The sequence below is a fragment of the Pyrus communis genome, chromosome 2 (assembly GCF_963583255.1).
Source record: "Pyrus communis chromosome 2, drPyrComm1.1, whole genome shotgun sequence".
Classification (NCBI taxonomy): Eukaryota; Viridiplantae; Streptophyta; class Magnoliopsida; order Rosales; family Rosaceae; genus Pyrus; species Pyrus communis.
Genome location: NC_084804.1, coordinates 30405047 through 30431984, shown reverse-complemented (window position 1 = coordinate 30431984; position 26938 = coordinate 30405047). Strand labels below are relative to the sequence as shown.

The 26938-nt window shown below is 38.4% G+C and overlaps 1 protein-coding gene and 1 pseudogene across 1 annotated transcript; one reads left to right on the top strand and one right to left on the bottom strand.

Annotated features, from left to right (window-relative positions):
• Positions 1–6702: 6702 nt before the first annotated feature.
• LOC137725036 (laccase-11-like) lies at positions 6703–14415 on the top strand (annotated as a pseudogene).
• Positions 14416–24852: 10437 nt separating this feature from the next.
• On the bottom strand, positions 24853–26404 carry LOC137725035 (protein EI24 homolog). The gene is made up of 6 exons (XM_068463645.1): positions 26331–26404; positions 25936–25988; positions 25519–25632; positions 25318–25381; positions 25048–25133; positions 24853–24967 (listed from the first exon to the last, which is right to left on the bottom strand). Exons 3-6 carry the CDS (start codon positions 25596–25598, stop codon positions 24853–24855), a joined length of 345 nt encoding a protein of 114 aa, XP_068319746.1. The 5' UTR covers positions 25599–25632; positions 25936–25988; positions 26331–26404.
• Between the last annotated feature and the right edge of the window lie 534 nt (positions 26405–26938).

The following is a 26938-nucleotide window of genomic DNA, read 5'->3' as shown; positions in this document are numbered from 1 at the left end:
TCCTCAACTCTGGTAGGTATTTTGATGCTTTCTATTTGCTGAACAAATGCACAGTATTTCGGTGAAAGTCGATGAGTAGAGACATAGTTTGAAATGGAATACCGCACATTTCCTTTTGGAAAGTATATGTCTGGTGGTTTTCCTCGATTTTGTTGAGGAGGCAACATATAAGATGGTTCAATAATTTCGAAGTGGGTACTTACCTCGGGAATATCCGTTGGAGTATGAGGGAGTTTGTTACTGTCTTTACTCACTGGAACTATTACTCAAACTTGGGCTGGCAACAGCAGATGGACAGACAACAGCAACAACGTCATCATGCAACCTATCATTATTCTCACTGGGTACAACATGTGGCCCACTTGGGCAAGCATCACAAGGTCTAACCCATTCCCTCTGCCATGGTCAGCACGACCATCAAGGCAGTCACAGTTAGCTTCATTTGGACTAGTTTGGTCAGTAGCATCTGGGCCAATTTGGTATAAAAGCCCATTTGGGCTATTTACAGAAGCAGTAAGCATAATATCGAACTAGCCATAATCTTCAAATAAGGTTGTCTACCCTTGAGAAGTATGGCTAGGAGGAAAAAATAATTCATCCTCTGAGAAGGTAACATCCATGAGACGTACGTATGTCAAGTGGATGGATGATAACATCTATAGCCTTTTTGTTGAGGATTAAAGCCAAGGAACACACACTGCACTACACACGGATCAAGTTTGCTTCTTTGATTTTTGTGAAGATGAACATATGCCATACAACCAAAAACTCAGGGTTCGAGATGAAGAGTGGAAATGAGCAAAACATGATCAGCAAGCACGGCTAAAGGGGTTCTAAAAGAGAGAACACACAATGGCATTCGATTCATGATATAAATAGCATAAGTGACTGCATCATTCATGATATAAATAGCATAAGTGATTGCATCAGCCTAATATGTCTTAGGTGCACAGCTACCAATAAGAAGGGCACGAGTAATCTTAAGGATGTGTCGATTTTTTCGTTCGGCAACTCCATTTTGTTGTGGGGTATAAGGACACGTAGTTTCATGAAGAATGCCTTTTTCTGTAAAAAACTGAGAAAGATCCTAATTAAGATACTCACCACCATTGTCTGACCGAAACACTTTAACAGGGAGTGAATACTGATTATAGACCATGTGATAAAACGCTTTGAAGATGTCACCCACATCACTTTTATTTTTCATGAGGTACAACCAAGTCATCCTAGTGCAATCATCAACAAATGTTACAAACCAACACACACCATGCTGAGTAGTAACCGAAGATGGGCCCCGCAACATTATGCACACCAAGTCATCCTAGTGCAATCATCAACAATTGTTCTCTGAGTCAAACTTTGAGAATAAAATGCCCGATGACTTTTAGCTAATGTGCAAAAATTACACTTTAATGATGAATCTGGAATATTACGAAATAATGACGGAAGTAATTTTCTTAAATAACCAAAAGAAGCATAACCAAGACGACGATGCCATAACTGAACAATCTTCAACCTTTTAGTATTACGACCTTGAACTTGATGTACACGTCCTTGTGCAACATCATCAACATAGTACAACCCTCTCCGTTTAGTACCACGCCCAACGATTGCTTGAGTCCGGATATCTTGAAGTAAACAAAAAGATGAAAACATGAGCACAACACAGTCTAATTGTTTAGTGACCTGTCCCACAGATAACAAAAGGCTAGAGAGTGAGGGAACAAGTAAGCAGTTGTGTAGGAAAAGAGTATGAGTGAATGTTATCGAACCTACCCCCATAACTGGAGCAATACCACCATAAGCAATGACTGTACTATCTCGTGGTGGTTGTGTTGTCGAATTAAAAAGAGTACGATCATAAGTCATATGATCAGTGGCTCCAGAGTCAATAATCCAAGCAGTGTCAAGATCAACAGATGCAATTAAAGTTGTGCTCATGTTTCCTGGATCATTGGATTGCCCTTGAGAATTAATTAAATTTAAAAAGGATAGCTCCTGGCCTAGACTGTCTAAGTCCAAATTCTGTACACGGCTGCTATCTGTCAATAGCCAATTGGGCCTACACCCACCTTGTTATTCTTGTCCATATTAGATCGCTGTTTTACTGGATATTGGGCTCTAAGCTTTACAAGCCCAGCCCATTGAAGATCACTATCGCATGGCCTGCTAGATGATTCATTCAAGGGAGTTGCTGACTCCAAGGAGGTAATCATGGCTTGGTTGTCTGTCATGGAAGAAAACTGTTGGTGCTTTAGTGTTTTAGATTTCTAGGTTTTTTTTTCCTTCTTCTTCTTCTTTTTGGCATTGTCTCTTGCTTCAAGACAATGAGATGAAGATTTCTTCCTTCTTTTAGTGGGGTGAGTGGCGTCTCTTGCTTCGAGACGTTGCTAGAAATTTTTCCTCTTTTTTTGTTTTTGGGGTTTTCAGAGATCGGTAGCTAGGATAAGGGAGAAAGAGATAGGCCGAAGCCAGCATTGACACCAAGTTAAATTTATCATTAGGGTTTCAATATATTTCTCTATATTCTTCTTTCATAGGAGGCAACACATATATATACATACTCATTCCTTGTACTACAAGGAATATGAAAGACATAAAAGGAGAGTTATACCCAAACTAGGAAACACAATTACATTCCTATTGTATTATTGTTGACTCATGCCAACATTATCTTGTATGGAACTATCAAATTCGTTTGCTTCTTGGGGTTCTTAACTTTGTTGATGGCACTCGCACATGTCCTACAAGATTTAAAGATGATTCAGATGTTGAAGGTGTTGAAACTGAAAAGTTTCAGATTTGGAAAATGCTTGATCGTGCTCTCATGCAATTGATTATTGCAACACTGTCTAGCACAACCATGTCCTGCATCATTGGTTGTCTCAATTCTCATGATATGTGGACTAATTTGAAGGATAGATTTTCCACAGTTACAAAATTCAGTATCTTCCAATTAAAAACTGAGTTGCAGAATATAAAGAAAGGTTCTGATTCAATTTCTCAGTATCTTCAAAGGATCAAGGATGTTAGGGATCATCTCTCTGCAACAGGAGTGATCTTTCAAGATGTTGATATTGTTATTTTGGCACTTAAAGGCTTGCCTACTGAGTACAATACTTTTCGAAAATTTATAAGTGGGAGAGAATTTCACTAAAGGATTTTAGGTCCCAATTATTGGCAGAAGAATCTATTGTTGAAAATAACTCTGTGAGTGAAACTTTTGTGTTAGCCATGATGACAAATGCCATTAAAGACAAAAGAAAGGCTCTGATGCTTGGAGAATGATCCACTCAATCTCAATCACGTAATTACAATGATAGTGGGTTAAAAAACACTGGCAATCTTCTAACTACAATAGGATACAGTTCTAATTACTGAGGTAGAGGAAGAGGCAGAAATAACTACAATTCCAATACTAGAAACAATTCTAGTTTCTCAAATTCCAGGAATTCTTGGTCTAGGAAAGCCTCATGTATCTACATGTCCTAATCATGGTTATGAAATTTCAACTTGTCCAATTTGCAGCAAAATAGGGCACATTACTCCTGGCTATTTTCAAAGACAGTCATCTACCTCTACTTCATCCTCCAAGCCATATTGTCCAATTTACTAGAAATTTGGACACACTACTTTGCAATGTTATCACAGGGCTGACTTTTCATATCAAGGAAGGGCTCCATCTCCCAATCTCTCTGCTATGCATAAAACCTTTCAACCATCTTCACCTCAGGAACAATTTTGGGTGGTTGATAAAGGAGAAACTTCTCACATCACTTCTGACTTGACAAATTTTAATCTAGCAACCCCATTTCCTGGCATAGATACAGTAACCACAGCTAGTGGTTCAGGTTTGCAGATTTCACATATTGGTTCCAGTACCTTAAAGACACCTAAATATGCATAGTGTTCTAAAAATTGGCATGGGCGCTGGGTGGTGGAGCCCTGACTCGATTTAGGCCAAAGCGTTTACTTAAGGCCGGAAGGATTTAGGTGGCTGCCTAGGCCCTCTAGGTGGCGCTATGTGGCAGTCTAGGCGGCTGCATATCCTAAACTTGTTGCAACTCTCGCAATAAGTCTGAAACTTTCGATGTCGTAAGTAGCAGCAAAGCCTCGGTGATCTTCTGTAGCTTGTTGTCTATGAACAAATGAGAGAGATAGAGAGAGAGATGAGGGGTATTTGACATTTAATTTGAAGTGGCATGAGCTGCAAATTCACAGATTTAGTTTGAGGCTCTAAAAGGGCTAAGGAAGAAGAAGAAACAAAGAGGTATAATAGAAAGGGTTTTTTCAATTTTCAAGGGGTCAAAAGCTGTGATGATCTGGGGACTCCACCTTTAGGAATATGAAAGAGGTGGAGTGGCACACGGTTTTGGAATTATGAAACCACCCACTATGTGGGCTTTTTGTCTTTTCAAAAGTTTGAGATTTATAAATATAATATATATATATATATATATATATATACACATATATAATTATCTAAATCTGCCTAGCCCGCCTAGGCGTCACCTAGGCCTCGCCTGGCCACCTAGGCACTAGGCCCCAGCTTACTGCCCAACTAGAGCCTAACGTCTTTTAGAACCATGAATATGCATTTGAATTGAAGAAAATTCTACATGTTCCCCATATATCTCAGCATTTATTACCTATATATAGACTTTGTAAGGATAACAAATGAAGATTTATATGTGATAAGTTCTGTTATTGGATTTAGGACAAGGTCATGGGGAGAATCCTCCTCCAGGGACTATGTAGAGCTGGCTTATACCCCATTCCCTTCTACATTCCACAACATCTCATAAATTAAGCACAACAACCATCTGCATTCACTGCAAAACAATTATGTTTTCTTGGATAGCAAGTCAAAATAACTTTGTGGCACCACAGGCTAGGACACCCTTCTAACATTGTGATATTTGGAATGTTAAAACAATCCAATATACCTATGCATGTTTCTCATGTGTCTTCTGTTTGTAAATCATGTTTAGAGGGAAAGTTTACAAAACTCCCTTTTGTTTTTCTTGCAAATAAAACTGTAAAACCCTTGGAAGAGATACATAATGATGTTTGGGGGCCTTCATCTACTATTTTAGTTGAAGGTGACAAGTACTATGTTACTTTTGTGGATGAATGTACCAGATTTACCTGGATTTTCCCATTGATAAATAAAAGTGACGTATTCAGTGTTTTTGTTCATTTTTATCAGTTTCTGAATAATTAGTTTTATGCACATGTCAAAGTATTTCAAAGTGATGGGGAAGGTGAATACTCTAGTGACAATTTTAAACAAGTTTTGCTTGACAAGGGTATGATTCATAAAAAATCATGCCCCTATACCCCTGAGCGAAAACATAGACACATTTTAGAAACATCCATCACACTTTTACAAAATGCTTCCATAAGTATTGGTTTCATGCCTATGCTGCTTCTGTGCACCTTATCAATATAATGCCCTGTCAAACTTTACTCATGTCCTCGCCATACAAATGCTTGTTTGGTAATCCTCCTCAGATTTCTCATCTTAAAATTTTTGGTTGTGCATGATATCCACTTATAAAACCCTACAATAGCACTAAGTTGCAACCCAAAACAACTCAGTGTGTGTTTATAGGATATGCATGCCAATATAAAGGGTATTTGTGTCTTAATCTTCATTCTGGCAAGATCATGGTCTCCAGACATGTCTTGCTTGATGAATTTGATTTTACATATTCAAACTTTAAACATTCATCCACCATATCTCATAGGATGTAGCATAACTTCATAATTTCTATCAATGTGCTAAATCTTATGAGCGTCATGCTAATCTACGAGTATTACAAAAAACTCTTTATGAAATGTATGAATGGAAACTAACAATTACACACACACACACACACACACACACACACACACACACACACACACACACACACTATATATATATAAAAGAAAAGACCCACTCACAGATAATTGTGAGGTCGCAACCATTCGAACTAAGGAAGTCAGAGTCTCCAATAATAATCTCACCTAAGCATAATATTGAAAATCATTAGTAAAACTCCACTAAGACAATTAAATTTGGGAAAACGGAGTGTGGATTTGGAATCAAGACATCGATATATGCTAAAAAGGGTCCCCAGTAAATTTTGTAAAAGTCAATAGAAAAATCAACGGTCAATCCTAAAAAGTCAACTGAGATGCCCTGGTGGTCAACTACGTTAAAACTTTAGAATTTCATTACATGGATGATAAAAACGGACTTGGGGCATTAAAATTAGCCTACGAGCGTTTCCGAGAAAATTTCTAAAAAGTCAACATAAAGAATATTTCAGAGAATATTCTTAGAATATTCTAAGCCCATTTCAGACTGGGCCAAGCTGGAAATAGTGGCCCAATTGTTGAGGAAGAACACTGGAATTTGGCCAGGAAATTCTTCGATTCTGTTTAAATTCAAACTTTACTAAACTTAGTCATGTCATATACTAAAACGAAGATCAAGGAACAAGGATTTGAGTAGTACCATTAGTTGCCTCAGCTATGGTCGGATTTCGCTGGAAAAGGGCTTGAAAACCGTCGGGTTCTCACCAGAAAAACTGGGTTTGAGTTCTAGGATGCTTCCTGCACTAATCGTCACTAGATTTCTTGTTTAAGCTCAAAATCAAGCTAGGGATTGGAAACTAAAATAATAAGGAAGTTTGAGTCCTTACTGAGTCGAGAATGGGAGAAATCGCCAGGTTTTTCTCCGGTGTCGATATGCAACGCGCACAGAGGGAGAGAGAGCGTGATGACGTTTTCGATGAAGGGAAGGGCAGGTGTAGGTCGATGATGATGGTGGTTGGTAGTGGTGAGACTCGTCAGAGCAGCGAAGGCCGGTGATTGAACATCTCTGCACTTCCAGAGAGGGAGACAGGCGGGAGAGATGAGGGAGAGAAGGGGAGAGTTAGAGAGAGAGTGTGATGAGGTGGCAACATTTGCGAAGAGGTCGAGAGAGTAGGGGGACACAGGATAGGTGGAGTGGAGTGTAGGTGTGGGACCCACAACATAGAAATGTTCATAAGAAAATAATAAAATAACTAAGGGTTAAATATCTAGAATTGTAAATTTACCACAATGCCCTTCAACTTTGTAAGTCTGTAAAATCTTCTTCATAACTCCAAATTCGATTCTACTTGCGCCGATGCGTTCGGTAGAATAGTAGCTTGTACACGTCTCGAAAAGATGGTCAACTAACTTTGCCTCTGGGGCATTTTCGTCGAATCACTCTTTTAAAATTTATAAAATTGTAAAATTAGGGACGAGTAGTCACAATCTACCCACCTTAAAAAATTTCGTCCTCGAAATTTGAAATCATTTGCAATATATAATATACTCCAAAAGATAGGAAGAAAGTATATATAAGGAAGAAATCAGGCTAAAGCAGTTGCATAAAAGAGAGTGACATTCCGTCACGATCAGATTGCAATGATTCTTCTTTCAAGCCAGACCTTGTATCTATGGCAAAGGCTTTTTTTTTCTGAATATATGCCAATCAGCATTCTTGTGAGCCCAGAAGTTTCAAATGTCATACACTCTCAAAGCAGCAAGCTTGGTTCTTTTTCTCATGGGTTAACATATTCTGGACACCCCGTAGCTTGTGCAGTTGCAATTGAAGCACTCAAGATCTACATAAGTAGTTGAAGGGCACTGAAGAATATGTGAAGGAACTCAAGTTTAAGCACAAGTAGTTACAACTTGTAAATGTATTGATAGCTGATGGTGAAAAAAATATGTAGACTTTCATGTAAAGCAAAATCCATTCCCCATTTTGTTTATGAGATGAATAATATTTTCAATAAAGCATCTTTTATCTCTTAAAAAAACTTTAGACAAGAAAGTGGAAGTTTTCATAATTAAATATAAAAAAATAAAAAATTAGTCTTGGCTAGTCTGGCATTACATCAAACACTTCACAATTTTAGTACTGCTTGGTCCAAGCCTAGCCAATCCAGCTTAGTCACTAAAGCTAATCCAGTCTGAGTTAGTCTGGTGTAACAAACGCACCCTCAGAGTTTACGCAGAAAATAAATGGTATTGTTTCTTGAAAATGGTGCAGGAGAATGGTGGAATAATGACGTCGAAGAACTTGTTAAACAAGGAAACAAACTGGGATTGCCACCAAACATGTCGGATGCACACACCATCAATGGGAAACCAGGTCCGCTGTTTCCATGTTCTGAAAAACGTAAGCTAGTGCCTTCGAAAGAGAAATTTTTTACACTACACTTTTGAGGTGATTCGTATATATAATTTCGAGTTTTATATGCTATCTCAGATACCTATGCATTGGAGGCTGAACAAGGAAAGACGTACCTACTACGAATCATCAATGCTGCACTCCATGATGAGCTATTCTTCGCCATTGCTGGCCACAACATGACAGTGGTTGAAATTGACGCAGTCTATACCAAACCATTCACAACTCAAGCAATACTGATAGCACCAGGCCAGACTACAAACGTACTTGTTCAAGCAACCCAAGCGCCTGGCAGATATTTCACGTGGCTACCAGGCCATTTATGGATGCACCCGTGTCGGTTGACAACAAAACTGCCACCGCAATACTACAATACAAAGGCATCCTGAATTCCGTACAGCCAGTCCTTCCTCAACTTCCAGCACTCAATAACACGGCCTTTGCATTAAACTACGATGACAAGCTAAGAAGTCTAAACACAGCACAGTTGCCAGCCAATCTACGTCTCAAAGTTGATCGACATCTCTTTTACACGATTTGCTTAGGAATCAACCCTTGCCCTACTTGTCTGAATGGAACACAGCTCACTGCTTCTTTAAACAGTATCACTTTTGTGATGCCAAAAATTGGGCTGCTTCAAGCTCATTTTTTCAACACCAAGGGAGTATTTACCACAGATTTCCCAGATCGGCCTCCAACGCCTTTCAATTACACTGGTGCAACGCTTGTTGGTATTTGACAGTTTACTAACTCAATACCAAAATATGTGGGTGATAAGTTTACAAACTCTATCACACCTCTTTCACTTTACACTCTCAAATAAAATCGGACAAAGAAAGAAATAGAGAAAGGAGGGAAGCAACAAGTTTTGGCAAAACACTTGGACTTTGATATATGAAAAAGGTTTACAAACTGTTGGAATAAGAAAGCTTACAAGCTTCTTCACAATTGGAAGTGGGATGGGATGGGATGATTTACAATGCTTGAGAGCTTGGGTATATATAGCAAACCAAATGATTAAACTAAGATTATTTATTACCACACAAAACACATTAATTGCACCTAATAATTTTTATTCAACCATACCTAACATTGCCTAACTTTGACATTGATTTTCAACAATAGCAACCTGTTTTGATTTGAATTTCCAACACACCTCCTCAAATCAAAACGCCTTCATTCCTAGCATTTCACGCAGTAGCCGGAATGTTTCAATTGGCAATGGCTTTGTGAAGATGTCTGCCACTTGTTCCTTGGTGTGACAGTAGACAAGTTCAATTGTCTTTTGCTTCACATGGTCCCTTAGAAAATGGAACCTGGTATCAATGTGCTTGCTCCTTCCATGTTGAACAGGATTCTTTGCAAGTTTGATTGCAGACACGTTATCTACGTGAATCACAGTCGATTCCACTTGTGGATGACACACTGACTTCAACAGATTTCTTAACCAAATTGCCTCACACACGGTTGAGGCTACAGCAACATACTCGGCTTCACATGATGACAAAGCAACAATTGATTGCTTCTTTGAAGTCCATGAGAAAGCTGTTGATCCTAGAAAAAACACATAGCCAGTTGTGCTTTTCCTTTCATCTTGGTCACCTCCCCAATCACTATCTGAATAACCAAATAATTTTGCATCTTCACCAAAATTATAAAATAGACCATAGTTTAGAGTACCTCTTATGTACCTCAAAATTCTCTTGGCGGCCAGCCAATGAGACTCCCTTGGTGTTTCCATGTATCGACTCACGAGTCCAACACCATAAACTATATCAGGTCTTGTGATTGTAAGGTACCTTAGGCTTCCAACGAGGCTTTTGTACACTGTTGAGTTTACAAACTCACCCTCTCCTCCTTTGGACAGCTTCAATCCAGTTGCGACTGGGGTATTGACAGTGTTGCACTTGTCCATATTGAACTTCTTCAATATGTCTCTCATGTACCTTTGTTGAGAGATGTAGATACCATCACTTTCTTGCTTCACTTCTATGCCAAGAAAGTATGACATTAATCCATTGTCAGTCATCTCGAATTCACTGAACATGGATTGCTTGAACTCATGGAACATTGCCTCATTGTTTCTTGTAAACAATAAATCATCTACATAGAGACAAATAATTAAGAACTCCCCTTTTTCACCATTCTTCATGTAAACTGAATGCTCGTATGGACATTTCTGAAATCCATTTTGGTGAAGGTAGTTGTCGATCCTTGAGTTCCAAGCTCGTGGTGCTTGCTTGAGGCCGTACAAAGCCTTCTTCAAACGATACACCTTATCTTCTTCTCCTTGTACTTGGAAGCCTTCCGGTTGTTCCACGTACACTTCTTCCTCAAGTACTCCATTAAGGAAAGCTGACTTGACATCTAGTTGATAAATTTTCCATTTATGATGTGTGGCAAGAGAGATTAGCAATCTTACCGTGTCAAGTCTCGCAACTGGATCATAGACTTCATCATAGTCCACTCCATACTTCTGTTTGTAGCCCTTTGCTACAAGCCTTGATTTGTATCGATCCACACTCCCATCTGCAGTGCGTTTGATCTTGTAAACCCACTTGACACCAATAGCCTTCTGATTTGGTGGGAGCTTTGTCAGCTCCCAAGTGTCATTCTTCTCGATGGCATGGATCTCTTCTTCCATGGCTTTCTTCCAACAATCTTCTTCCACAGCTTCATTGAATGAGAAAGGCTCGTGGTCTGCATACAAGCAGAAAAGGTTGGTTTCTTCTTCTTCTTCTTGTCCATAAATCTCTGTGAGACTCCTTAACCTCACTGGAGTTGAGGAGCTGCTTTCCTCACTAGATGTAGGACCACTCCTTGCAATTCTGTGCACTGGAGTTGTTGTGATTGTTTGAGCAGGCTGTTGCTCAATCGGTGGTACAACTTCTGGTTCTTCAAAATCAGTGGAGACGATCTTCTCTTTACTGACTTCTTTGTTGTTCCACGTCCATGTCTCTTCCTCACTGAAGATGACATCTCTACTAACCACTAGTTTGCCAGTTAGTGGGTTGTAGAGCTTGTATGCCTTGGACTCTTCACTATAGCCCACAAACACACACTTCTCATCTCTATCATCAAGTTTCCTCCTCTTGGCTTCTGGAACTTGAGCATATGCAACACACCCAAACATTCTTAGGTGTGTAACATTCGGCTTGTATCCACTCCAAGCCTCTTGTGGTGTCATCCTCTTGACACTCTTTGTTGGACATCGATTCAACAAATAAATCGAACAAGCTACAGCTTCTGCCCATAACTCTTTTGGCAAATTCTTCTCCTTAAGCATGGACCTTGTCATGTCAAGGATGGTTCGATTCTTTCTTTCGGCTATCCCATTTTGCTGTGGGGTATAGGCAGCAGTAAGTTGATGCCTAATTCCTTGCTCCTTGCAGTATGCTTGGAAAGCATTGGAGGTGTACTCTCCACCTCTATCTGATCTCACAGCCACAAGCTTGTGGTTACTTTCTGCCTCTGTGAGTGCCTTGAACTCCTTGAAAATTTTTAGGGCAGCTGACTTCTCCTTGAGAAAATAGACCCAAGTCTTTCTACTGAAATCATCAATGAAGGTAATAAAATACCTATTACCTCCATAAGACATGGGATCCAATGGACCACATATATCTGTGTGCACCAACTGCAGTGGTGCCTTTGCTCTCCATGTATCACCAACAGGGAACGATAGTCGTGCTTGCTTGCCAAGCACACAACCTTCACATACTTGGCGTGTGGCTTCAATCTGGGGTAGACCACGAACCATTCCTCCACTTGACAGCAACTTTAGGCCATTGAAATTAAGATGGCCAAATCGAAGATGCCATTTCCATGACTCATCTTCCATTACACCGATGTTGCAGCTTCCAATCTTTGTGATCAAATTCAACGGAAACATCCGGTTCTTTGACATTCGAACACGTGCAATAAGCTTTCTCCTTGCATTCCTGAGAGTGAGAAGCATGTTCTCCATATGTATAATGTACCCTTTCTGGAGCAGTTGACCAATGCTCAGAATGTTGCTCTTCATACCTGGTATGTAGTAGGTATCGGAGATGTATTCTTCTCTTCCATCCTTCTGGATGATCTTGATCTTCCCTTTGCCTTCAACTGGCAACTTTGAGGAGTCACCAAGACTTACAGATCCATAGGCCCCTTCTTTGAGTTCGGCAAAAGACTCATTCTTTCCACACATGTGATTGCTTGCACCAGAGTCCAAATACCAAACATCTTGTTGGCTACTGGAATCATGGTGTGCTAGTAAGACTGTAAGTTCTTCATCAGTATTTCCACTTGATTCTGCCATGTTGACATGCTCACCATTTTTATGTGAACATTCATTGGCATAATGTCCATATTGCTTACAGTTGTGACACTGGATATGCGCCTTTCCTCGAGTAGATCTCCACTCCTGAGACTGACCTTGATTTTGTGCATAGCCTCGACCTCTTCCTCGGGCTCGTCCTCGGCTACGGTTGGATGAGCTCCCACGACGTGAGTTCCACTGCCCACGACCTTTATTTGGTTTGTCAATATTCAACTTTGACTCCAAAGCTTGCTCTAGCGTTGTGGGGCTTGCATTCTTCTGAATGCGTTGCTCGTGAACTAGGAGGGATCCTAGTAGCTCTTCTGCGCTCATCACCTCCAAATCCTTGGATTCCTCAATGGCAGTCACCACATGCTCAAACTTAGATGTGAGTGACCGGAGTATCTTCTCCACAACTCGTACTTCATCGAGTCTCTCGCCATTTCTCCTCATCTGATTTACTATCACAATGAGCCTTGAGTGATAGTCGGAGATGCTCTCCCTTTCATTCATATGAGCAGTTTCAAAATCTGCTCGAAGTGATTGTAACCTCACTTTCTTGACTCGATCTACTCCTTTGTAGATTGTACTGAGTGTATCCCATACTTGCTTGCTCGTTGTTGCTTCTGCAACCTTCTCGAACGTTGAATCTTCCAAACCCTGGTATAGAAGATACAGCGCCTTTTGGTCCTTCTTTCGTAAGTCCTTGAGAGTGTTCCTTTGATCCGCAGTATATACGGCTTCTTGCTCGGCAGTGGGTACAACATACCCACTACTGACAACTTCCCATAGCTCCTGTGATCCAAACAATGCTTTGAATTGGATGCACCATCTTTCATAATTTTCTTTCTTCAATGTGGGAACTTGGAGTTGCACTAAGTTGGACGCCATAACTGCTGCACCTGCCAGAGTGGTATTCTGGCTCTGATACCAATTGTTGGTATTTGATAGTTTACTAACTCAATACCAAAATATGTGGGTGATAAGTTTACAAACTCTATCACACCTCTTTCACTTTACACTCTCAAATAAAATCGGACAAAGAAAGAAATAGAGAAAGGAGGGAAGCAACAAGCTTTGGCAAAACACTTGGACTTTGATATATGAAAAAGGTTTACAAACTGTTGGAATAAGAAAGCTTACAAGCTTCTTCACAATTGGAAGTGGGATGGGATGGGATGATTTACAATGCTTGAGAGCTTGGGTATTTATAGCAAACCAAATGATTAAACTAAGATTATTTATTACCACACAAAACACATTAATTGCACCTAATAATTTTTATTCAACCATACCTAACATTGCCTAACTTTGACATTGATTTTCAACAATAGCAACCTGTTTTGATTTGAATTTCCAACAACGCTCACTGCCAACCTTGGAACGAAACAAGGTACGCGGTTTAGCAAGATTGCCTTCAATTCGACGGTAGATTTGGTGCTACAAGACACAAATCTTCTCACAGTGGAGTCGCATCCCTTCCACCTTCATGGTTACAATTTCTTTGTTGTTGGATCTGGAATTGGGAACTTTGACCCAAAAAAGGACCCGACTACATTAACTTGGTTAACCCTCCTGAGAGAAACACAGTGGGAGTTTCCACTGGTGGTTGGACTGCCATAAGGTTCAGGGCTGATAATCCAGGTAAAGACATCAACATAATAAAGTAGTGTTATGCACATTAAACTGTAAATTTACTAAATTAAGCAAGACTGCAATTGTTTTTAAATATATTTTACTAATCTTTTGGACGGTAATTTGATCATCTTTAGGTGTATGGTTCGTGCACTGTCATTTGGAGCTGCTACTAGCTGGGGTTTGAAGACTGCATTTGTGGTGGAAAATGGGAAAGACTCTGATCTCTGTCTTGCCTCCACCTGCGGACCTACCTTCATGTTAGTTCCAAGTTCCACATAATGGAGAACTCACGGTGGAGTTTCTTGGAGAGCACAAACTAGTTAGTTTTCAGCCTTTTTGGCTGACAACTTCTTGCAAATATTCCTGCAAACTGCAGGAGTTCAGCAAGCAAAACTCTTGTTTTAAGAACAATAAAAACTGTTCAATATATACGGATTCTTTTAAATGTAAATCCTGTTTCATTCAACAAACTTCTGGGACGACATTTACCCCAAGGCTTCAAGTTTAATCTTGAGAACTTAAAACACATGCATAAAATATATTTTAGGAATTTCTTTCGAAACTCAAACACAGAAAATCGTTACAGAAATAATATTTTATGGACCGAGTCACATGAAAGTAATGTTCGAGAAAGCTGAAGTTGTAACAACAAAAGAAAAAATTAGTTCAGATCATAACTAGGGCTTAACCATGAAGATCAAGCTTCAAAGCATTAAAACAAGAAAATCTGTGGAAATTTTAAGTTTGTTTGAATGTATTTTTCATAGATTGATTGAATGTACAAAGGGGGATATATAATGAGGTAGAAGGTTACAAGCAACCCTACCTTGGCAAATCCTACTAACCTGGTAAACCCTATAGCTGTCACTCCTTAAATTAAGGGAGTGCAGCGAGTAACTAGCGCACAACTATCAACAAGTCATCTAGATGTCAATGTTCCTCAAATTAAGGGATTAGACTTAATAGAGAATCCCATGGAAAAAATGAACATAAAATCTGGTAGCATCAGTCACCTCATGTCGTCTAATATCCATATGCAGCATCAGGCACCCTATATCGTCTAATAAAATCATTGTTTCCAAAAATGAGGATTGCATGAATAACAAGATTTGGAAAGATGAAAAGATAACATCAAACATGTTTCCTTGTCGAAAACAAAGAAACAAAAAGAAAATCACCAAAATTGCCTCCTAGGTGACAATTGTAATGAATACAATCACTCAATCAATCAACCAGTATAGTCAACTCCTGTATATTATTCACTGACCAAAATTCCACAAAGTAGAAAAGTCACAGACTCCAGAAAAACTTTGATCTCCAAAATTTCGAGAGGCTAGGATGGAAACTGGAATGGAATGCAGTCACTTCTTTGAAAAATTATAAGGCCGGGAGGTTCAATTTTCCTTTTCTAAGTTTGGGTTAGATTCAAGTGTTTCGTGGCCCCTATTTCTTGAGATCTACATAACTGCGTAAAAACATGACTCCCTGGCAGATCTAATTTCAGTGAATTCACCTGAAAATGGAAAGTATTGGGTGTCTGGAAGTGTTTAGACACAAACCAGATAGAATGTTTGACGGAGCTTGGAAATAATGTGATGAAATAAAAATGAATTGTTGGGTGTATTCAATTGCAATTTGGAAGGATTTTAATTTTCTACAACTATAGGGGAATTTAACGAGGATTTGAAGGACATCCGGATAGGGGTTTATAAAAGTTCATCTCTATTTAATTAGGAATAAATTTTAAAACAAGAGGATTTTGGTGGAAGGGTTTTAAAAACGGAAGGATTGTTAAAATTTAAAACGCTTTATCATCTTCATGGCATCACAGTAGCCTTTCCTTGGCCTTTAGAGCTAGTTGATAGGCCATGGTATCACAACATGTCGACCCGTGTTTGAATCCCAATAGTGAGGGCTATCATGTCCCGATCTTATGATACGTCTAGGATCGACACGTGGCGTCACCACGTAGTTATTCACCTATCATGTCTCACCTCTGAGACATGAACAAAACACAACTCAAATGTCCAATAGCATAGTAACATTACATTTACTTTATGGTTACATCTAACTTTTGTGTTAGACTGCCTACGTACCCTCAAATAGGATCAAGCCATTCGCAGTTCACCATTCATTAGACTCTGACATTTATCATAGTACTTTCTAATCGAAAAACATAGAATTCCATAATCACTCAATGGACCTTGATAAGCATAAATCATTAGATTCCAGACTACATAACGAAACTATTTGACAACCAGGATTGTCATTTTATCATCTACAAACATCAAAGTGTTTCCCAATACAATTTCACAATCACAACAAATAAATGATTTCATGAATCAAGGATGCATAATATGAACATTTAACTATGTTAATCAACTGTTAAAATCATATATCAATTCACTAAGTCTAATAAAGCAAACCTCTATAAGGTTCGTTGTATTTCCATACCTGAAATTCAAAGCAATAGCATTGTAACCCTAAGTTACAAACATAAACATACACCTTAGAAACTTTTATGTCTCCGCATTCTAGACCGACTCAATGGAATCTAAACAAAACATGATCAGGGACCACTCAACAGAATTGATATGAAGTGGGGTATCTGGACCACTCAACGAAATCCCACTCTAGAAAGTGTATGGATCCTCACTGCGGATTAACCAAGCGAAACTATAGACACCCATCTGATCCCCCAATGCACATTAACCAGACTGGACCACCTATGGATCTAATGTGACCAAGAAGGCTGTGAACCCTAATGTAGATTAACCAGGCAGAGTGACCTCTCAAATACGTATGTTTTCCTAATGGAAATTAACCAGGCAAAACCATAAGTAAGCATCTAATAGTGTGGTTCCTAATGCAGATTAACCAGGTGGAGCTGTTCATGGAAATAATGTAACTAGGTAGGCAATGAACCCCTAGTGCAGATTAACCAGGCAGAGTTATCTCTAGAATGCATATGGTCCCAGTGTCGATTAACCAAGTAGGACCATAGGCAAGTTTTCAATAGTGTGGATTAACAAGGCAAAACCACCTATGGAAGTAAGTACTGAGTAGGCATTGACCCCCAATGCAGATTAACCATGCGGAGTCACCCCTAGGGTGCGCATGGTCCCCCACTGCGGATTAACCAGGTAGGAACGCCAATGTACCACTGTTAAATGGTGTAGTCGTATCATTACACATTAAGCATTATACATTCTACGTCATATAGCATTTCGTCAAAGATCACGATTGTCGTCACACACGCACTATATTATACCTAACAATGATTATTTATTCATACAGACGTACACGTCTTACTAAATAACACAAATATCATCCTCGACTCATCGCCTCACACATCATCATTACTCAATTACACATCATCATTACTCTCACCAAGAAGCCCAATAAACACAAAAATCCTGCTAAGGTGCCACTTACACGTAAATTGAGATATACATCAATTGGTAAGTCTTGCTAATCAAGACAGGCCCATGAGGCTTTACTGAGTCTCTAATAATACTAACTTTAGTATTTATGAACGATTCTGGCCATGTTGGCCAAAAGTCAACCCTCGATCAACATGGTTACAAGAACGTTCAACAACCTTAGTAATCCCATTTAGATGATCCACCCACCGTATTTTCGACCTGTAACTTCCTAAGAGTCTCAATATGTTTCTAGAACAATATATTAAAATTTTGTGGTAACTGGCGGTCGAATCTTGGCCAATCGCAAATTTAAATGGTGGTCAACTACGAAACTATGTTAAAACATTGAAACTTTGCTAAATGAATGCCAAAAATGGATTCAGGGCATCGAAATTAGCCTAAGAGGGGTCCTAGCCGAAGCCCATAAATCAACACCGGACGGAATATTTTGTCGGAATATTCGTTGACAGCATATTCCCTAGAATATTCTCTAGAACATTCCCTGGAATATTCTACCCATATTCAGAAACGGGTTGACCCACCGGAAAACTCATCGGTTTCTAGAATTTTGGCCTGTTTTGTGAGCAATTTTAAAAGCTTTCTAACTCACTAATTTCTCTACCAAATTCAATGATCCATATATGGAAATTCATCTACTCAATCAGATGAATCCAAACATGGCGATTAGAGGTCTCACTTAGGTCGGAATCAACGAAAAAAATGGTCGGGACACTCGTGGTCTGTATTGAAGCTCTAGAACCTCCGCCTTTGTTCCATTTTTCATGAAATAAAACCCATGGCTGGGTTCATGGGGGAGAGAGGAACAAGGATATGGTGATTTAATGTCTATTTGCTTGTTCAAAAATGGGTTGGTGGTTTGTGTTTTCTCGGTGAGAGGAAAAAATGAGAAAGATGAGAGAATTCAGAAGAGAGATAGAAAGATAAGTCAAGAGAAGGAGAGAGTTCTAGAAAAAAAATCTACGCCGTAAATATAAACACATCGAAACTATGAATACGGAATACGTAATCTTAAACAATGAAATATGAGGACAGAATTTCACAAGGGCTATGTGTTACATTCAGAAATTCCCCAATAGTGAGTGACACATACGAGACATGAAAATTCGCCATTCGTGAGGGCCACATGATATATTTACATCTAAAGGGGGTGGGAGACTAAATTGATTGCAAACTCGCCATCCCTGAGATTCGAATTTAAGACCTCCCACTTACAATTGAAGAAGAATATAACTAGACCTTAATTTTAAGTGGCATATGAGAGTCATATGTTAGGCTTGAAAATTCGTCACACGTGAGGGGTATATTTAGAGTATGAATCATGTAGAACTATGACTCCTTATATTGTTGTGTGAAAAATAATACAATATATATATACATCATTACATTAATCCTTATTGAGACATGAATCCTACCCTAATTGCAATGGAAAACTACATTTCTATATTACATGCTACAATCATGGAGAAGATTCTAGATTAACGAATTCTATTCAAACACTACCCTATCTAGACGAGCCAAGTCGGACAAGTTTAAAACAAAGGAGACCATGACGAGGCTGATGAAGAGCTTCAATGAGAAGATTGGTCGGTTGACCAACTGAGGGAATGCAAGAAACACGAATACTACCAATAGAAATTTTTCACATACAAAATGGTAATCAAGTTCAATATGACGCATGCAAGAATGGTGAGGGAGATTAGATGCAAGGTAGGTACCACCCAAATTATCACAATGCAGTAAAATATGAGTATGCAAGTGAACACTAAGTTCACCAAGAAGAAAGTGAACCATGAGCAAGGGAGATATACTTAGACTCAACACTTGAACAGGAAACAGTGGGCCATTCTTTGGAACACCAAGCGATGAGATTAGAACCCAAATAAATAAGATAGCTAGTAGTGGAGCAACTAGCATTCGGACAACCATCCCAATGAACATTCGAATGAGCAGATAAAACAACATAAGTAGTTTGAAGAAGGAAATGAATACCATAATCTTTGGTACCTGTTGGAACCAAACGTGCAGATCATGGTCCCACATGGAGAATTCTTTTAACAACAATCAAGTGAGTAGTGAGAGGGGAACTCATATATTAAGCAATAATATGAGTACGATACTGTAGAAAACCGACTAACTCACGAAAAAAAGTGGGAGAAGCAAGCAAAAAGCTATTAGTACTAGTGAGAGCAACATTGGCCACAAGCGGGGTTGAGGCCAACTTAAGGGATCTGAAGAGCTGCCAGTGACGACAATATCATCCAGATAAACTAGTAAAAATATAGAGTGAGCGAGACACCGAAATATAAAATGAGAGGAATCAACAATACTTTGAATATGTCATGGCTTGATTACACAAAAGAGCATTGGCTTGCCACCAATGAGGATGTTTAGAGGCATGTGAGAAACATGTAGGTTCGTTAGTTTCAAGATAAGCTAAAGGAGCATCCGGAAAATGATACTGCACAATGTCATCTATACTGATTTTGGGTTTGGTGATCTATAGAAACCAAATAACCTTAGAGTGAGCGGATGTGATCGTAGCCGCTAAAAACCGTCTCCAACAAGCAGGCTAAATCCTAATTTGCATTGGCCTAAATCCTTGTCACCCTTGTTAGTGGGCCAAAAGGCCACTAAGCTTGCCAAACATAACAAGCTCGATAGCCCAGTGCTAATTTGTGGGCTCCACTTTTCTTGTTCCCATCTCTCTCTTCTTTCTTTTCGAATTTCTTCCTACGTTTTCTATCTCTCACTCACTCTCTGTACTCTTTCCTGCTCTTTCTCTCAAAACCCAGCCTTCTTTCATGGGTAACTATGAAATCAACCTCATGACAAGCAAAAAGAATCAAGACAATCTAAAACTAAAAAAATAATCCCATTTGAAAGGAATCAACACAAAAACCCTAAATTTTCATCAGGGGATTCTTCTTCAATTGAAAGGAATCTGAATCTTCTTTTAAAAACAAAATGAGATCAACCTCTTGATAGACAGATAATCAAGACAATCCCAAACTAAGCCCTATGTCTGATTATGCTGAAGTGTTGCTAGTTCTTCAGAGCCTTTCCTACCAGATTTCTTTCTCGTATGAAATTTCTAGTGTGATCGATGTTCTCCCCAATATGAGATAGAATGGTAATTAAAAAAATATATTTTAGATGGCTTAAGTTTAATAAATTAATGTATATTTAGACCTTTTGGCTGGAGATGATATATGAATATGGTATAATATTGTTTATTAAAAAATAATTTGTTGTAAGGCTATTAGATGGGGCTATGTTTAACTCTTTCGGTTGAAGATGACCTTAGGCATTAGACATTAAAAATGGAGTTTTAATCTCTTTTTTATTTCATCGGAAAAAAAAAATTATGTGATATTTTGGTCTCTGTTTCCTCTACATGTGTTGAGAGAGAAAATGGACCGAATTTAATTTCTAAATTATTTAGGGTCTGTTTAGTACTTTAATTGAATCAAACTTTTTAAACTTAAAAACAATTTTCAAATTTTAGCTTTAAAAACTTGTTTGATAGAACTATTTTAAAAAAATTGAACTCAAAGCCTTAAAAACTTCTCTGCTTCATTTACAGTAACACTTTCCAAAGCCTCCCGAATCGACCTCACTCGCTTCTTCAAACCAGTCTCGGAATTATCAACGTCCATATCATCACAAAGCAAAACACCATCTCTAACCTCCTCAGCTGCGGCTGTGTGTTCGCCATCGGCAGGCTCCGAATCCAAATCAATCCCGCCCTCCTCCAACTCCCCTTCCTCCTTCTCAGCGTCCATTTCATCGCCACTATCAACAATCACCACTCATCCACTTCCTTCGCATTGCTCCTTTCGGACGAAATCACCGACGGCGACGACGACGATCGGTTCAATTTCCCATCGGGGTCATTCATCTGCAGAAGCTGATTGAGCGGCTTATTCTGTACGGCCTGAGCCCAAGCGAGGTTAACCAAGCCGGACCTATACCCCCGAAATCCCGGGTAGTTGTAGATGTCGCGCATCGTCCAACCGCCGTTGGATTTAGACTGATCCTTGGGCGGCGGTGGCGGCGGAACCACCACCTTAACTTCCTGCTGCTTCTCCTGCTTGACAAAATCTTCCTCACTGACCTCCTCCACTGAAGTCGAATCCGAAATTTCACCTTCTTCTACGTCTTCAACCACTTTCGCACTTTCATCATCTTTCCCCATCACACCACCCCCTAAAATTTCCTCGATTTCTTTGAAATTGTTCCACCCAAATCCTCCAGCGACCATAAATCGCTAAAAGATCCAAATTTTCCCACCACCAAAACAATTTCCACAGACTAATTACATAATCTCTTTCACAAAATTGATTTTTAGGGTTTAATTTTTCCTCTTTTTATATTTTTTTTTTTTCCAGAGATCTGGAAATTTAATGCCGTAAATTACGATCGGGATCAAGAAATGAAAAGAATTCGAATCTTCGTAGAAATTTCTGGCTTTTGGCAGTGGTTATGGCGGTGGTTAGGATCAGGAGAAGGAGGAGAGTGGTGGTGGTGGCCATGGAGGAAGAGAAGGTCGGAAGAGGTAGAAGACGACCAATTATTTATTTATTTAATTTTTTGTCTCCGAAACAAATTTTCTTTTTTGAATTTTAATTTCCACGTCGACACCTTAATGACACGTGATGTCTAGTTATTATCTACATAGGCGCTAAGTCATCAGTTAACGGAATACTTAACAATCAGACTAACGAACGTATGAGACTGTCCTAAAATTAACACTTTAGGTATGATTCTGGGACGAAAAAACTTCATTTACCAAATGTTGAAATCATAAAACTTGAGGGTAGTAAACTGAGATTTACCCTTTTTCTTTGTCCCTCGTCCAATCTGCTCCCGTCCTCCTCTTTATCTTCTCATATACCCTCTTCTTTCTCTTACCTCCAATCATTTCTTACTTTATTTACTCCTCTCTTTTCTTTCTCCCTCTCATGCGACTCCCTCTCTTTGGAGCTCTTTGTCTAGTTTAAGTTTTAAGATTTAAAATTTTTAAATCTCATATCAAACAAGTTTTTGAGTTTTAAAGAAAAATGTTTTCAAGAAATATTCTTAAGAAATGTTTTGAGAAATGATGAAAATTTTAGGATAGGATACCAAACAGACCCTTAACTTCTACTTAAAAAATCTCAGCTTACTTCCTTTTTTAGTTGTATGAATTGTTACTGTTTAAAAATTGTTATTTCCTTGTTTATCAATAAAAAAATATATTTAGAACCTATTATACTCATTGTCTCCTCCTCCCAGGAACGACTTATATGCTACTCGTACACCATTATGTTGGTCTCTTGTGATACTAAAATATAGGTATGTGTAAGTCTTTGTTCACCTGTTATTTTTTCATTGACGCATGATGTTATGTGTTGGTGTACTTGTGTCATGTAGATTATTCTTCCTCCTCTCTCTTGTCTCTCTATTATCGGTTTGTTTGCTTATCACCCTATGCTGCATTGATTCTTCTAGAAATACGAATAAATTTTGGGAAATTTGTTAAATTGTTTGTTGGGACTCAAGGGAAACTTTAGTGCTCATTTGTTGGGACTCTAAACGTCTTCAATAGTCCGGCTTTTTATCCATTTTAGACTAGCAATTCAAAAAAAAAAAAAAAAAAAAAAAAGGGGGTAAATTACACTAAATCACTCAGGTTTGAATTCTATTGCAACCTTATACAACATCTTCAAAATATTTCACTTTCATTCCTCAAGTATTATTTCATTTCAATACGATACATCTGTTACTGTTTAAAAATTGTTATTTCCTTGTTTATCAATAAAAAAAAATATTTAGAACCTATTACACTCATTGTCTCCTCGTCCCAGGAACAACTTATATGCTACTCGTACACCATTATGTTGGTCTCTTGTGATACTAAAATACAGATATGTGTAAGTCTTTGTTCACCTGTTATTTTTTCATTGACGCATGATGTTATGTGTTGATGTACTCATGCCATGTAAATTATTCTTCCTCCTCTCTCTTGTCTCTTTATCATCAGTTTGTTTGCTTATCACCCTATGTTGCATTGATTCTTCTAGAAATACGAATAATTTTGGGAAATTTGTTAAATTGTTTGTTGGGACTCATGGGAAACTTTAGTGCTTATTTGTTGGGACTCTAAGGGCCCGTTTGTTTGATAGGATTAAGGAGGACTGGACTGGACTGGACTATAGTCCCTTGTTTGGTCTGCTGCAGGATTTGGTTTAATGAGATTAGGTGGGATTCGCTCGGATTAAACACCTCCTTACGAGGTCTTAACCAGGATCCCCAAAATTGGGCGGACTCGTAAGCCCAGAGAAAATCGCGAGGGTGACTTCCTGCTCGTCCTCCTTGCCGTCGCTCATCGTCGTCTTCCCTCATCGTCGTCTTGCCCTCGCTCGTCGTCGTCTTCCTCACCCTCATCTCTGCGTCTTCCTCGTCTGCATCTGCTCGCCCTCATCTGCTCCGAGTTGTCTGGTAAACTTCGAATCTTCGATTTATTTCGTCATTTGTTTTGCAGATCGTGATATTATTGAGCTTTATTTGATTTTGTTGTTTTGGGTTTGAGAAATTTTGAATCCTAGACCTCTGCACTTGAACAAATTAGGGTTTTGATTTTTAGGTCAAATTGAGATTGATTAGAGCATCTGAACTTCACTAAAATTCACTGTCAATCTGCAACCTTGGTAGAAGTAGCCTGCTTAGCATGTTGGGTATGTTGATTATGATGTTGTTAGGATTCGGAAGTACATTGGCTTTTGTGGGTTTTATTTGGCTTAAGAAATGGTTATCGGCTTGGTAAATGGTTATCTGCAACCTTGGTAAATGGTTGTCGGCTTAAGAAATCATATGTGGGTTTTATTTGGATTAAATCCTATTTTAGGAGTTTGCTGCTGCAAAAGCAGATGTAAGTGAGATGAAACATGAAACTGGGTTTGGCAGTTGAGAATTGAGCTGAGAAAATGGGGTAGTGTTTCACTTTATCATCCTTTTGTGTTCAATCTGATGTTGTTAGGATTCGGAAGTACATTGGCTTTTGTGTTTTGGTAGTTATAATGCTTTGACTTGTTCGCTTTAATTTTGGATTTCCATATGAATGTTCATCTGTTGAATGCAAATTATGTTACTTTTGGTAAATGGTTATCGGCTTAAGAAATCAAAGTGGCTTAAGGATCAACTTTGTTGTTATAAAATTGCCTTTGCTAGGTAACTCGTGTATACAACTTACAAGTACTCCTATATTAATTTGTTTAGTGAATATGATAAATTGTTGTATATTTACCAAAACCAGCAAAAAATGCCCAATTAGATTCAAAGAAATCCAGCCTTTTTTCAAGACGAACTTCAGAAAAATTCCATTTGTACCTAAAAGAGTTCAAAAGGAGCATTAGCACACACTTATCTAGGAAATTAGATTAAGCCAAAAAGGTATATGCACCACGTACTCGAAACAGTAATAGGCATACATCCAGGACAGAAGCAGAAAATTTACTGCCTTCCCCACATATGGTATATATCCAGTCACATATACCTGCAGAAGCCATCGATTCTGTCATCCAAAAAGTGGCACATAAGCCATGGAGCATATTGCAATTTGAATATAAACTCCTCTCTCTCTATCGTTCTCTAAGTCTAATAAGTATGAAAACTAAATCCTGTTCCTCCCTTTATGAATCCATACACCCAAATAAATAAAGAATAAAAGATATCTATACCTCTAGGAAGAAACAGGTCAAAAGAAGTACTGAATACACCTGCTCTCCTATACCAATCATGACCCTGCAGATTAAACAGATGCATACACAACTCATGAGATACATAAATATCTATTCAACAAGAAATGTCTGAAATAATAAATATATAAAACAATAACAATAATAAAAACCTTAAGCTCTATTTAAGAATAAGTTAATTACCCTTCTACGCCAGCAGGTCTTTCCAAACCAACATCATTTTGTCTGACAGGATCCAATGTGGTTGGCGTGGATCTCCCCATTGCAGAAAATCCATACTTAGCAATGTCATTGTACCTTTAGTTAAAATAAAATTGTAGATTTGGATAATCACATAGTAGAAATTGGAAAAAGAAAGACATCGGGAAGTGGAAATGTCAAGACATGCAGAACTTTAAACAAAATATCATATATTAAAAACTATTGTCACTCCAATCCTGATAACCACTAAGGATCATAGTGAACTTTAAACATTCTGCATTGCAAGAAATAGATGTATACCTTACCTGTGCTCAGTTCATACCTATGGTAATTAAAACAGAATCAAGTAAATAATGTAGGGGTAAAACAATTAAGCAAAAGGGGATAATTTGGTAGTACCAGAGGTTGCTCAGGATAATGCTGAATATGTACAGTGGGTAGAACCAAGTTACCTGCAAAGCAAAAATAAATAAATGAAAATTATGTATTCCGTGAATTGAGAAAGGAATTGAATCCCTTCAGTAATTCAGGCATCTATAGTGATAAAGAAATATTTTGTAAGATAACAAACAAACCAAGATTACATACCAGTACAATAATCAGAAACAAGAGAATTAAACATCCAATATTACATGACACATACACTTTCTTTAGCCATATCACGAAGATTACAAAACTTAATGAGGCAAAACATTACACAAAAAATGCATATTCATCCATTTTGCCACTAAGAAATATTCAATAGAATGCCATCCATGCACAAAGTGAGGATCTTAAATTGGCTGCATACTTACATAAAAGAGTTGTACGAGTCCATGCCGCAAGACGGAATAAAATTTCAATATACCAACAAATGAGCAGAGCTCTTGAGAACTATATTCTGGGCATCTATCAGGTAATATCCAGTGTAGAGTTGGGATGATGACTGAGTTAAGGATAATTATACTGCAAAGAGACAGAATAAGGAATTTGAATGTCAATACTAACGCATGCAGATTTAGAATGCACTTTGTCCAGCAAAACACTGAAAGCACTTTTATATGTAGCTTCTACGTTATGTGATGTCTATGTAGAGGTAATACTGGGAAATGGAAACTAAGATAACCAGATATAAGCATCTATAAGCATCTAAAAGCTATTATCGATTTTATATTACATATTCATCCATGATTCGTACAATATCAGTACTTGCACACATTCTTTCTTTCACATCGGAGTAAGTTAAGCTTTTGAGAACAGCATGTCATTGAAAACTCATGTTCAGGTAACGTTGCAAGGTGATGTCCAAACCAGGTTGAACTAAAATTTGTGGTCAGGAGCTGTATCTTTGTCCATTTGTTTTCACCTATGAGGAAATGTATCTGATATTTTGAACATTTCTGAATCTATTAGTGGCTATGAT

Coding starts and splice junctions, on each gene's coding strand:
- LOC137725035 (XM_068463645.1), bottom strand. CDS start 25,598: ATGGGGAGATCCACGCCAACCACATTGGATCCTGTCAGACAAAATGAT. Junction 25,134..25,317: donor TGACCTGTTTCTTCCTAGAG/GTATAGATATCT, acceptor TGGCTTCTGCAG/GTATATGTGACTGGATATAT. Junction 24,968..25,047: donor TATGCCTATTACTGTTTCGA/GTACGTGGTGCA, acceptor GAACTCTTTTAG/GTACAAATGGAATTTTTCTG.